Raw genomic sequence first — 14,575 nt, forward strand, 5'->3', positions numbered from 1 at the left:
ATGTGTGTAAGTCATGGGGAGCTAACAAACATTACAATTGTAATAATAATAATACCTGGAGCGTTGTGGGGGGGTCCAGTGGAAGCTGTAGCAGGGTAGTGTTTAAGTAGTTAACACGCATATGTACACATATATTGTGTCACAGCGAGAGTCAGGGGGTTTTAACAATAATATTGTGGTCACCGATACTACGATTGTAATGTCCTCGAGGGTCTGGCATAGATCCTGGGATTTCCTGGTAGGGCCTCCGGAGAGACGTGTGCGCTTCTTATATACCAGTAGCGACTGGCGTTGTGGACGATTGACTGGGGGGTTGGCTGCATTGCACTCTTCTGCTCCTCTCCTCTTCGCAGACACTTGCTCCCAGACTCCCTTGCGGCCAATCATGAGGCTGCTCTCATGTCATGAGAGCAGCCTCAGGATTGCCTAAACGCTCTGAATTTGCTCTCCAAGTGAGACAGGGAGCCTGTGCCTGCTCTCTCCCATCCCGCAACGCGGCGGGGGTTGGATAGAGCTTCACTGTGCATGACGCTTTGGTAAAATGATTTATTTAAGTGAGGTACTCACTTTTCAGAGTACATGTTTGCTTCTGAAGAGTGTCGGTACTCTCCCATTAAGTATACTGTAGCAGTGCTGATAAATGCAGGTACTCTCCATTTTAAATTGAAGAAGTGCAGGTACTCTGTACCGGACAGTATCTGCCCATTTAAAGCGCTTGCTGCTGTGAATTGTGGTACCTTTAGTGCACACTCGGGACTGGGTTGGAGAGGGACATAACTGTTGGGTACATGCGTTGAGAGGCCTTAATCTGCAGGACTGCCTACTTTACCTCACCTATGTGTCTCAAAGCTGCTCAGGTGTCCCTGTTTATATCCGGCGGGTGGGCGGCATGTAGCTTCAAACATGTCGCTGATAGTAATTATGAAGCGTGTTAAATTGCCTCACGCCTGTGCATAGCTCGCCCAATCCTAATTGTCTTTGCGTTCTATTAATTGTAGTATACGTCCATAAATTCAGGCCTACAAGTACCAGAATGCAAAGGAAAAGCCAGCGGCTGGTGGAATAGGTCAGTGGAGGGTGTAACAAAATTGGTCATGTTTGTAGGTAGAGTTTTGGCAAAAATGCAGACATAGGTTCCAAGATAGTAACATTTAAAGTATTAGCCATTGTGCTACAGTTTCCCTTTCCCCATTAGAAGCAGGGTCGTAAATATCTTAGAACTAAAAGTGCACTTGGCCGAAAATCCAAGGCTGTCTGAAGGTATCAGCACTCGGTAACTGTTCTAATATTCTGCCAGGCGCATGCTGCTGCTACTAGAAACCAAATGGTTAATTATGGTATTTACACTATTCTGGTTTGGATTCAAAATTAAGTTTCGAAACTTTAATATTTTAAGTCAAATGATACAGCATTCCTGACAATTATTTTTGGGCTAAAACGTTTGTCACTGCCTCCCTGTTTCTAGGGGAAGTGTGTTTTATTTACAGCAATTCTTTTAGACCGTTGTGATCTGGTACTTCAACCACCTTGTATAATTGATATGGACCAAAACTACAGCTCCCAGCATGCATTAGATTATAAAATGAAACTGAAATAACACGTGATTTCACTACTGACAAGGATAAACCTCCTTTCATTTGAAAGTTACCTTATTCGTACAACCTGGAAGTGACATTAAATCGTAAGTAACATGTTTTCAGAAAATATAAGATTTGTAAACTCGAACGTACTTGCAACGATTGGTTATGGTGCCGCGTTAATAAAACCTTTGAAGACTTTTGTAACTTTACAGAAAAAAATGAGCCGAAGTAATTGGAAGACTGACACTTCGACGTTTCCGCATTTGTTTTCCTTTGTAGTTCGCCCTGTTTACTAAATGCTCTAGTTTGTTCAAGCAATTTCCTTTTCCCTGAAAACACCTTCTAATTCCTTATTTATTAGTGCAGTTACAAATCTCAGTGTGAATAAAAAAAATGTGTCAGCAAAGTAGTACGAACACGCGAGTTAAAGCTGTGTTTTGGTGAAGTCGACCTGCTTTCAACCCCTGCAAAAACGGGTCCGACCCTCACTTGAGTATTCGCCGCTTGTTTTAAATGAGGCCGCGGGGCCCTTTTGTGCTGTTGACAATGGAGAGTCCGCCGTGGGGGAGGGGGGCCTGGGAGGGCGCCTCATAAGGATGCTGGAAGGAGTCTGAGCAGCACGTGAAGGCTGAGAGCGAGCGAGGACCGGCGCGGCAGGTGCGGGAGTTCAGAAGGCGGCAGAGAGGACGGCGGACCCGGGCACGGTGAGGGCCTTTGTTTCTCCGCTTCGGGGCTGTGTTCAGCCTCCTCCGGGTGTGTTTGGTGCTCAGTAGATGCGGTTTCCCGCGTCAGAGCGACCGTAAGTAAGACGCGGCCTCCATGGGTCGTGATCGCCGCGGGTTAGCGTGGGAGGGCGCTCCGGGTAAGATTGTCTTTGGGCGGGGGAAGGTAGAGGGGCTCTTCTGGGAAGATTTTGACCCCGGGAGAGGGATAGGGCGCAGAGTAAGAGGTTTATTTAGACGCTAGGAGGGTGCGACCCCAGAAAATGAGGGGGCATAGGGAGAGCGGAGGGCTTTGAGAGCAGGGCCGTTCGCTTGGGGTAGCTTTGCGTCGGTGGAGGCAGTTTCATCCTATTGTTTTTGGGTGTCCCATACAGGACATATTTTGAGGACCCAGCTTGTACGGGTGAACGTTTTAATGTTATTAATCATTTGCAACTAATCGGAGCCTGCAAGATACAAAACAATGATATATATGCATATTTACATTCTCAGAAACGATCTACAGAAACCGCGGAATAAGTTGAGTCACTTTCCCAGGGAAGCTGCGCGCTTTGCCCATCCCTCGAGACATCTCTGGATAGAACCCCGCGGGGCAGATTTTTTTGTTTTGTTGTTGGAGAGGGGCTCTTACAGCAGGTTCCGTAGTTTCACGTTCACCCCACACTCCCTCTCCCTTAAAGGCACAGAAGGTTGCGCGTCCGGCCCAGAGGCCGCAGATGGCCTCCATGTCTCTCACTCTCTCTGGATCTGTAATCCGCCCCCCGCGGCTCTCCTTGGCCTGGCGTCTTTAAGTGCTCGAGGCTGAGCAGATCCCAATTAAAGCCGACCGTCCTCGTTGTAAGCCGTTTTGGGGTCAAGCTCGCGTTTCCGCTAAATACCCCTGTTGGCCGTTTGGGAATCGGGGCCCTTTAAGGGTTAATGACGGCCCCCACCACAGATGGCCTTTCCGCTGGAGGGCGCTGCACTGGTGGTGTTCTGACTTCGATCACATGTACAACCTGACCCGTGTAGTCACAGGTTCGGAGCTTCACAGTAACGCAAGGATTCTCGGTCGATCTCAGAAAGATGTGAACTGCTGAATTTCAAAACCATTCTTTTGCGGTGGGCATCGATCCCCCTAAGTGGCTGGCAGGTACTGAACACACCACTCTGGCTAAAAAGGGTTTTTGGTCTCGCCGACAGCTCAAACTGTCTCATGGCAAAAATTACGAGTTTGGGGGTGCGGCCAGCTGCCCACTCCGCCAAACCGGTGTACCCACCGCCCGACAGATTACGAGTTTCCTCTTGTCTGGTGGGCTTTTTTGGCGGTCCCACAGCACTGCCTCTGAAAACGGGAAGTGCAGTGGGAATGCCCAGAAATAGTTTCTGCAAGGCATGGACTCTCTAGTCCACGCCGTGCAGGAACTGGGGTGCATGCATTTCAGTGGGGCCCATGTTGTGCCCCCCCCCCCCCCCCTGTATACATCCCAATGCACATGGGCAACTGGCAGCCCTGTAGGGCCCCCTTTGTTTCAGGACTGCCAGCCTTTGTTATGTTATGTTATGTTATTTATGTTTTTAATATAGCGCAACGGCTACTCAAAAAGAGTGTCCCGGCGCTTTGATGGAGGAAAGGCCACCATGACATCGCTGGCGGTCCAGAAACTCGTAATTTGCATGGCAGTGCCGCAGCGGCACAGCCAGCATAATACTGAGGCACTGACCGCCGTGCAAGCGCTTCCCTTACAGCTGCATCGGGGCAGTTGCTGTCAGATTGCCCCACTTCTAATGAGGGCGGTCAGACCGTTGGTGCAGCGGTGGCTGGACCGCCACCCCGTGAGTTCTGGTGGTCCTTGGACTGCCAGACTCATAATGAGGCCCCTAGAGTGTACTTACGGTGGGGTTAGAGCCCACTCATTGCTTTGCATTGGTTGGCTTTGTCACTCATTTGCTTGCTTCTTGTTCATTAGATTGTCTGGACTCCTCTTCCTCTTCTTGTTTGTCCCTCCCCTAGAGCATGTTCATCACTTGTTTTCTTGCACTGCTTAGGTTTCAAAGCGATACAAAAGGGGATGATGGACGGAGCGTTTGAGCAAATCAAACACTCGCCCCCCAGTCAACTGATCTGATCCGTCCATCATCCCCTTTTGTACTGCTCAGCTTTCAGGCACTACTTGTTACGGTCTCTCCTAAAACACTGCATGCATTGTCCATTGCAAGACATATTGTTGCTTAACGCCTGTCTGTTACATGCTGTTTGCTTACGTCATTGTGAATCATTTACTTGCTTCTTATATATTGCTTCTCTGTGCTTTCCTTCGTTATCGTTTGTCCGCCCCTGGAGCATCAACACATTATTTTTTCCTTCCACACCTCACTTTTTCAGACATGAGACTCCTTTTTTATTTATTTAAACACTGTGAGTGCATGTGTTTTCCAGCTGTATTCTTCATGTATTCTCCCCTCACCCTGCTGCGCTCCAGGTTCCTCTTTTAGCTATGTGCTTTTCACCAACATGCCCATGTTGTTTTCTCGCCTGCATGCGGTCTGATTTCTTCCCCCCCACCTTCGTCCTCCATGTTGCCCCTCACCCACACCCTCTGTGTTGCTTCCCAGCTGCTAAAAAAATTTAGTTCCCATGTTTTTATTATTGATCCAACTTTGGTTGTTGCATGCCTATATGATGTGACCCGATGTGTTAAAATCTTTTTACTTAAGCTCTTTAGCCATGTAGCTGTGCAGCATGATTAAAAATCATTCGCAATTTATAGTAATTTCCAAAGGTGAGACCTATTGGCTTTGCCAATGCTTATTTCCAGTTTGTTTAAGCAGTCCACAAAAGTGCACGTATTCCGGCATTCTTGCTAGTTTACTTCTCGCCCACTCTTTTCCACACTCCATATTGCTGTCTCTTGCCCCATGTGCCCCCCCCCCCTTCCCCCACTCCTTGCTTTGTTGTCCATCTGCCTGTCTACCTAGTTCCCTTTTCCTCCGTCTCTTTCCCTTTTCCTCACCCCGCACTTCAGATTGAGTTCTCTCCATGTCTCGTGCTTCGCCACACCAGTGCCCCCCACCTGCTGAAGAAGAAACTGAAAACGTTTGCATTTCTTTTTCTCTTTATTGAAGAAAGGGTCCATTTTATCTTGTAGGTGTGCACATGCCGCTAAATGGCCTGGCTAGCTGCGACATATGCTCCCCCCCCCCACCCCCTATGTTGAACATAATCTCTACGCACAGTTTGCAAAGGTGATACTTATTGGCTTTTCCAATGCTTGTTCCGTTTGTTTGTGTCAGGAATGCCTCCTGTGTCGGGCGCAGGCCAGTCTGTTGGCTCTGGCTCCACTTGAGCACTTTCAAAAGTAGCTTCCATAGGCGAGGGACATAAATTCTCCAACAAAAATGTGAAATGTACTCTGAGAGACACAAAATTGGCCTGTAATGAAAGGCTGGACATGATGCGAGCCATAACTTTAAAGAGATATGCTGCGTAATCGCTGGTCTGAGATGATGTAATTACTGTTCAAAAGAGCACATATCTACTACTGGGTGACATCTGTGACGCGCTCGGCTTCGCATCTTCCTGAAGTTCATGGCTGGGGCCATTTTTTCTGTTTTTGAAAATTCACTTTTATGTTGTAAGACGCTAAATTCCTTTGAACAGCACTGGCTGTAGGCAAGTTCTGTTGGAAACGCATGAATTCATTTCGTAACGTCAATCTGTCTATTTCTTCTTTAACGTGTGAGTTAATTTTGTTCGACATCATGGGGCCTGGGCAGAAAGTGGGCAATAAAATGGTGTTGCGAACAGGGCCCCATAAAACAAAAGTCTTGAAACGAGGCTGAACTATGGCCATTGGCCATGCCCGGCCGGCTCGCCGTGTAGGCACGAGGGCTGTGCCCAGCTGACTCGCGTCTTGTAAGGGGGGGGGGGGGGGGGGGGGGGGGGGGGGGCATACGTGTTGTAGCGCAGCGCATCACAGGGCGCACGTGCAGTTGTTTACCTGTACACAGAAGTGCCATGTGTTGGAAACAGTGAGGTAGCTTGGGCGGGGTGCCGGGTACCCGCCCCGCTGACAGCTGTGCAGGGAGTGCCTGGCGGGGGAACCACCTGAACGAACCTCTCCCGAATGTGCAGAGCGGGGAGCGGCGCTGGGGGGTCTCTGAGATCCCGTGTTGAGGCACTCTCACCCCGCGGCTCCTTCCAGATTTTCTTTGAGCCGGCAGCATGTTGAGTGTCGTGTCAGGCAGGCCCCGCTTGGACTGCACCACTCACTCGCACGATGGAGGAATCTAGCAGCTTAGGGGTGATTGCTGGCTCGGTGGTGTTGTATCTTGTCCAAGTGGTGAATGTTTTCGCATTTGTCCTGTGTTGTGGAAAGCGTGAAGGGCATGTGCAGGGCCTGGTCTGAGTGGGTGGAGCCTGCACTATGCCTGCAAGCCGTCGGCACTACCTGTGCTGCACTGGGGAAGGCACTGCACAGCAAATCTGCTGTTGTATGTAGCTTTTTTTAAACAATTTTTTTTATTGAGAGTTCAAAAATAAAACAATATAGGGAACAAGACACAATTGAAATCCAATTAATACAGTACGAAACAAAAGAATATTAAAAGCTTTTACGCAATTTATCATTTTAACATTTAAATTATAAAGTGCAAAGTTTATGAAAGAACGATCAATCATGTTGTATGTAGTTGAGGACGAGGAGGGTTGCACTGCCTTGAAGTGGGAGCGTGTTTCCATAGATCGGCTCGCAGCTGTCACTGACGAGCAGAGGTGCTTGGATGGGCACTGCTGGGTTGTCTGACAGTCCGTCGTCCAATCACCTCTCAGCTGGCCGGATCCTTGCCCCCTGCGGATCCCACGTGCACTGTTTGTAGACGTAATCTGCAGTTTGTGCCGGGTGCCGTGGCTTATCGCTCGGCGCCTGCGGTGCTTGCTCTTCTCACCGAGTCTGTGTGATGGCGTCTTTGGCCCCGCGTTCCTGACGTTGTCCTTCTCTCCTTCGCAGGCACCGACTCCATCCACAACTACACAGGCAGAATGACGGACGCCGCCAGAGAGCTGGCCCTCCGGCAGCAGGCCCCGCCAGTCCACATGGAAAAGCCGGTCTCAGATTTCGGCTATGTGGGCATCGACGCCATCCTGGAGCAGATGAGGAGGAAGGCCATGAAGCAGGGCTTCGAGCTCAACATCATGATGGTCGGTGAGTCCCAGAGTTGTCACGTGCTGGCACGTGTGGCAGCAGATCACATACGACGGTTGGTGACCAAGCGCGCTGTGTAAATGTGCGCACCTGAATGTGCATATGTGTGCGCACCTGAATGTGCATATGTGTGCGCACCTGAATGTGTGTGTGTGTGTGAATGCGTGCCCCTGTGCCTGAATGTTCGTGTGTGTGCAACTAAATGTGTGTGTGTGTGCACCTGAATGCAAGTGTATGTGGTTCGGTCTTGTTATGCAAGGACTGTGCATATTGTTCTTGAACTCTAGATTCAAGTTATGCTTTGGAGTATGCTTCCAGTGCTCGAACAGTAAGTGCTACCTCAAACATGCACCAGTGTGACACACATTACTTGCCCGCAATCCTCTGTGTTCCTAGCTCCCGCTCATCCTCTTGGTGCTGGTTTCTTCTGAATCCAGACTGCGACGGGCCCTCCATGCTTGTACCATGTTGACCTATCTAGATTCACAATCTTGAAACCTTTACGAAATTACCCCAACACTGCTGCTGGTCTTTCAAGCTGCTTCCACCAGATATTCGGGTGCTCTGTGTACCCCCCCCTCACCCCTATCAAGGACCTTGAGACCCTCACAGGTGAGTAGCGTGCTTACAATTCCCTGATTGATTGGACTGTGGCCCCCCAGTGAGGGTGGCCAGCAGGCACACCCAGTCTCCGAAGCCGCTCCTGGCCTGGTCCGTCCGCCTTAGTTTGGGGATTCGCCCTGGACTCTGCTGGGAGATCTGAAGCTTGCTTCCGGCTGGTACGACGGCTTGCTTAGAATCGCTGACTTTGTGCACAGTGTACACATGGCTCTAATGTGTTCACTGAGTACACATAGTCCTAATGGGCAAATACCAGGCCACGTTGACAGTGGCTTTTAGGAAGTATTAATCTCAGGAGAAAACGATCCTTTCCCACAGCCTCCGCTGAGTGATTGCCTCTTGGTGCAAATTCACAAAACTAATGGATATCCCCCTCAGGTTCCTGCCAATGAGATTCTTTTGTTCTTTGTTTGTGTCTGGGAGTCTGATTAAAAAGGTTGTTGCAGTGTTGGTGAAAGAATTCTGCATGTTGTAGTTGATGCCTGTTATTTGACCTGTGAAATAAGTAAGCCTTTTACCAATACCGGATCGCACATGCCCACACATGTCTCTTTATGTGGCGCAAAAGGCAAAATGTTTATTCAGAAGTATGCTGCACCCTACCACCTGGAACATGTTTCATTCTGTAAGTACTGAGGCAAAGTGCAGCATCCCAGCCAAAAGGCGATGGTGGCATATCTGTGGGCTAGCCGTAGTCTCTGGATGGAAGTCCTGTTTACATTTTCTAGCCTCTCAATCTATTTTGCATCATGGATCTAATGCCTCTCTTCCCCTCCCTCCCCTCAAATTAGTCTGTATCAAAATTCATGGTCCCAAGAGAGGCCTTGTTGAAAAATGGATCATCAGTAAGAAACTGAATAGAATCGACATGTCCATGCGGGAAGGCTGGTGTTGCTGCAGTCTGGTTTTATGCCAGTGGTGCAGGTAAAGATGTCTCGAGAGAACCTGGCGGGGATGGGAGCCTTGTCCCTGTGATCCATTTGACAGAGGATTATTGAATTCTGGATTTCTGTGTTGAAAATGATTCATTTTTTAATCCTAATGCCAGTTGCATCCTGGCATTTTACAGCAGTCACACTCTGTTTCGACACTGGGTCAACACCGCTGAAAGAGGACTTTTGACAGACAGATCAGCGCAAGAAGGGTTGGAAGTCTACACCTGCACTGCCTCTCGTGTGTGACTGAATCTTAGTGCGGCAAGCTGTGGAGGAGAGCAGCAGTTTTAGATATGTTCAGGAACTCCTGGGTCCATCCAAGATAGGAATTTACCACATGTTCTTAAGTACTGAACTCTATAACCTCCTTGCATTGGGTTGGAAGATGGCTTTTCAGAGAACAGCTTTCCATAACCAAGATTTCATCACTGTCCTGCCTGGTCTCTGTATTGCATTCCTGGAAGTCTGGATAAAACAAATGCTATAACGTGAGAGTGTAGTGAATGTTGCCAGAAGTCGATCAGCCTGCAGAAAATTTAAACCTTTTCCCAGCAGGCCCGAGCTACTAAAATTCCAGGAGAGTTTGGCTTGCCATTGTCCACACAAGATTAAGGACCAAATTAATTGACGTTTGGCAGCAGTGCCTCCAGGGCATCCTTCCTCAGTTGGTATATCCATCATCTTAGATGTGTAGTCCGCTGTGCTCCAGATGTGGCAATTATACGCTTATTTACTCCAAAATCGGCGTGAGTCTTGCAAACCTACCGTGCCATATTGAGGAAGCCTGCTCCAGCAGTTTCTAACAGCAATGCGCCCATTACACACAATATGCGTGCCTCTACCTGGAAATCCCAGCAGACTTTTACTTTTTGAATGGACAGTTGTAGCCGTAGCCACAGCGGAGGCTCCTCCTTCTCCCACCTCAAAGTCCTGGAACGCCCTCCCCTCCACCTCAAAACATCACCCTCACTGACTGACTTCAAGAAGAGACTCAAGACCTGGCTTTACGACTAAATCCAGCGCCTGGATACCCTCGCGAGTGATAAGCCGCACTTTACAAGTATTGATTGATAGCCAAGCCAGAGGTCTCCTTTAAGTGGCACAGGTTGTGCCTCCTTTTAGTAAGTGTGTAGCAAGACTATTTGCAGCATAGCTATAGTCTTGCTGCTTAGTGCTTTTTTTTTTTACAGCAGGAAAAGTGCGATCCTCCACTCTTGTTGGTCAGGCCTTCGAGATATGCTCTTTGTGACATGACTACATACAAAATTTTTGCTGGTGCAATCTCCCATCTTACATTTCTTTGTACGGCTGTAAGCTCTGTTACGAAGGGTTTCCACATCAACTACGACAACTGTTCCTCTGACGTCCCATCACAGGGGGATATCTAGGGATTCGTGCACTGACATGGCTGGAAAAAGCAGATGTAATTAATCGAGAAATGAAGATCCAGGATATTATTTGCGGAGTGTTCCTTGTCCAAACCGTGCTGTTGCTTGGCATTCTTAGCTGTTCTGGAGTCTGAGAAAGCATTGCATGAGCTGAAAATGACCATTTGATTCCCAAGCAAGCCATGGCACTGGCCCTGCCACTATTTTTCCAAGGATAGTGGTGCCAGTCTCCATCAGCAAATGATGTCCAGCTTCAGTGGCATTCAAACAAAGCAGGAATGGCAGCTTGGACGTTAACTACAGTGCTTCTACTAGTTTTGGTCTGTAGGTTTACAATATGCCTATAAAATTAAGGCAAATGCCATCCAAACAATGTAAAGGACCCCTTAAAAGTAGCCCAAGCCCCACCACAAACCTAGAGAAGGTCGAGGTCTCGCATTTTCTAGGGTTGGGTCAGTTTCCATCCATCTGTTTTTGGGTATATTGGACTGCGTCACATTTTGCACCCCTTAGAAAACCTATGCAGTCACCTGTGTTAAACTTACTAGAGATATGCTCCACTTAGGTTGGGGTTGTGTATTAGAAATAAGGGAACCCCCAACCTAAGTAGAGAGTTTCTCTAGTGAGTTTAATGCATAGATAGGGAGTGATACGTTCTTTTGGGATTGTCTCCCTTGGATCCTTAGTGTGGTGGTGGTCACCTATTTTGCTCACCCCTTGAAATAGCACTGCTGAGCAGCAATGTTGTTTCTGTCTCAAGGTTCAGTTGTTACAACCACCTCGGATGGGCTCATGGCCTGAAGACCTCCATCGCGTGAAGGTTAGCTATTCCTAATATTGAGTATATATTTTTGTATGTACTGTGCAGGTGATTTGATGAACAATTCCCCGTGCACTGACCTGCGTTGGGTGATTTAAAGTGCAAGGCCATTGGTTTGGGAGCAAAAGACGAAGCACTTTCTGCTCATTTACATGTGGACACCCTGCTTTCCTGCACAGTGAGCTAGTGCTTGAGCTAGTTTTGCCGCCATCTGTGAGAAATCACCATGTGGATCACATAGTGTTTATCTCCAGTTTGCAGATATATGTAGTCCACTTAGTGCCAGGGTTAGTTGGCGAAGCAGTTTTTCCATTTCTGCTTTTTCTTTCATAATTTTATATATTTTTGGGTTGGTTCACTTTTTGTGTGGGTGCAAACTATGCATGCCAACTTAATGTTGGGCGGCAGCATGTTAAAATATTTTTTTTAACACTTATAGTGCTTAGTACATAAGCCAGCCAAAATAAGCATTTCCAATACAATAGGTCTCACATTACTGAAATTTTGAGCTATTGGCGATCCTAATAATAATGAAACGCTTATAACTCAAACTTTCAGTAATGCAAGAGCTATTGCATTGCATATCAATTATGGCACCCGCTCTTTAGCTTTAAACATCTTAAGGTAAAGTGCGGGTGCTGCAGTTGCTTCAAAAGTAAAGGAATAGATTAAAAAAAATGCTGTCCTATTTCTTTACTTTTGAAGCAAGCGCAGCACTTGTGCTTTAGCTTAAGATGTTTAAAGCTAAAGCGGGGTGTGCTGCAATTGTAAGAAAAGTAAAGAAGCCAAGGCATGCAGCCGAGTGGCGATCTGCAACGAACAAAAGAAAAGCGCAGCCGCCATTATTCGGGCAGAGGTATGCCACGCTGAATAAACTAATAAATAAAAAAAATAAAGCGTTGGGATATCGTGCCCTTCCTGCAATAGTAGGCAGGGGACAGGGAATTAACAAAATAGCGCTCGAGTCTGTAATGACAACATCGAGAGTAACAACTCATGTAACAGTGCAGTCCTCATGGGAGGGTACACAAGAGGAAACTAAGAAGAGTCTACTAAGCCTAAGGAAATCGTGCATGAAAGCCCTTGACCCTACAAGTATATTGGGATTCATCTAATGTGCTATTTATTGAGGAATAATCTGTTATTGTTTAGCCACACATGCAAACCGTGCCTGTCCCTTTTTTCTAGGTCAGAGTGGCTTGGGCAAGTCTACACTCATCAACACGCTGTTCAAATCCAAAGTCAGCCGGAAGTCCGTGCAACCAACGGCAGAGGAGCGTATCCCCAAAACAATCGAAATCAAGACCGTCACTCACGGTGAGTTGTGTGCCGTGCCCATCGGGCTCCAGGTGGATTTACAATGCTTTATTTGAAAATAACCAGTTTGTTAGTACAACACAGAGGGCACTTTATAGCCTGGTCCCATTGGGTGTTATAGAACTAGATTTAGAAAGTAAAGACCTCTGAATAATCTCCTTTGACTCCTTGTCTTTAATTACTCAGGATTTCCTTCATTGCCAGCTAGCTAACCTTTTGTCACATGCTCACCAGCTGCAGGTATGCTAAACCACTTCTGATTGGCTGCTATCAAAGCCTATGAGCAACAAAGAAAGCTATTACTTTACCTTATTCTTGCCCGTGGTATCTAGTGAGAAAGGTTTCTTACTGGCCTAGGATACTGGATACCAGGACACTCGTGTGGTTCGGTTTACCCTAAAGTAGTTTCTGTTCCAATTCTCCTGGCTTACTCTTAGGTGCTACTGAAAGGTCTATGACGAAATCAAATAGTAACAACATTACCCCACTGAAGAGAAGAACCTAGCAATGACTATAGTTTTTTTGGTTGCTTCAGTGGACTGCCGCTGTTCATGCTGAACTGCAGTGGTGATGGTCCATTGCATCGCCCAGAAAGACTCCTCAAGAATTGTGAAGCTAATTGATGCATACCACCGTGGTTGTGTTTCTTCCAACTTTCGGTTTCTCATGCTCATGTGTAATCGGGACCTATGAAACCATTGCTATGCCCTGTAAATCAATTATTCTCCGAAGCAATCTTATGGGGTCATTAGGAAGGCTGACGGACTCGGGTCCGTCCGCCATCCTGGTGTAAACCGGGACCGTCTGCCATACATGCGGTGGTCCCGCACACCCGATCAGGATGTGACCACCATACATTGCGGCAGGTGCTGCTGACAGCAGCACCCACCGCAATACTGAAACAGCATGTCTGGAATTTCACAGCATTACGTGGCAGGCACCATGCGGTGCCTGCCACGTTGTGCTGTGAAATGTTGGGGGGGGTACCATGGGTACCCCCAAGTGCACCCTCGCCTCCCCCGACACAAGGGGGGCCTGCAACGGGCCACTAAACCCAATCCCTGCCAGACTTTACATGGCGGTTCCACCGCCACGGGAAGGCTGTCTACAGCCAACATCGTAATTTGGGGGACTGTGCCTGCTAGGCACCGCTGCCATATTACTGATGAAGACCACTCTGCCAGGCAATCCTAAGGATTACCTGTGGCGATCTTGTTGCGGACGGTCTTTTTGACCGTCACGGTAAGAATTGCCCCCTCCCGCCATCCTAATTTCAGGGGGAATATCGTAGTCTGAGGACGGACTGACCCCAGGGCTGGCGGTGACTATCCTTCCGCAATCCTAATGAGCCCCTTAAATACTTTTCTCCACCCCTATTCTGATGATAACCCTTATAGTAACTTGCCATGCTTGCAATGCCAATGACTTTACACCAGTCTTAAAATGAGATATTGGGGATCATACTGCAAACTTAATTGTGTCATGACAAATTTGTTGGACTCCTGTCCTTCAAAAATCCTCTCACCTCTGCAATCCGGGGTAGATTTAGCTCTACTTTAAGTGCACTCTGCATTGCCTGGTTTGCTTTCACTCGATGTATTACATCATTAATATTGAACGCCACTTATGTGCCACTATGAGATAATGTGGTTTGAATACATTGATTTCAAACTTGCTTTGTGGTCATGTGTCCTTTTTGCCTTGACCGAAATAGCGTATATTGAATTTATTGTGCAAATTTAGAAGTATTTGCTCACCATAGACCAACTCTAATGCAATAAATCTTTCAGATGAACAATTGTGTTTTTTTGAACAATGTATTGGGTTGTAATTTGAGCATGAAAGATTGCTTTTAATAAAACTTTTTTTAGTTCCACTTGGATTCATAGAGCAGTGAAATTAGTGAGTACTACGAGTTGATACCTTTTCTTTATAAAATCTGTTTGGAGTCAGACCTTGGATAACAATCCCATAACTGAAATGGCATCTACCACCCAATAAATGATTGG

General features: G+C 47.4%; 1 protein-coding gene across 4 annotated transcripts in view; it reads left to right on the top strand.

Annotated features, from left to right (window-relative positions):
* SEPTIN9 (septin 9) overlaps positions 1 to 14,575 on the top strand; it is a 554,478-nt gene that overhangs the window by 482,187 nt on the left and 57,716 nt on the right. For 3 of the 4 annotated variants that reach the window (XM_086930662.1, XM_086930664.1, XM_086930665.1), the window contains 2 exons: positions 7,291 to 7,485; positions 12,438 to 12,566. In XM_086930662.1, the coding sequence (XP_086786788.1) occupies positions 7,291 to 7,485; positions 12,438 to 12,566 (324 nt within the window). Of the gene's footprint in view, positions 1 to 2,095; positions 2,285 to 7,290; positions 7,486 to 12,437; positions 12,567 to 14,575 lie in introns of those variants that run through there. The other variant, XM_086930663.1, reaches the window with a different exon arrangement.

Source organism: Lissotriton vulgaris, chromosome 7 (assembly GCF_964263255.1).
Source record: "Lissotriton vulgaris chromosome 7, aLisVul1.2, whole genome shotgun sequence".
Lineage (NCBI taxonomy): Eukaryota > Metazoa > Chordata > Amphibia > Caudata > Salamandridae > Lissotriton > Lissotriton vulgaris.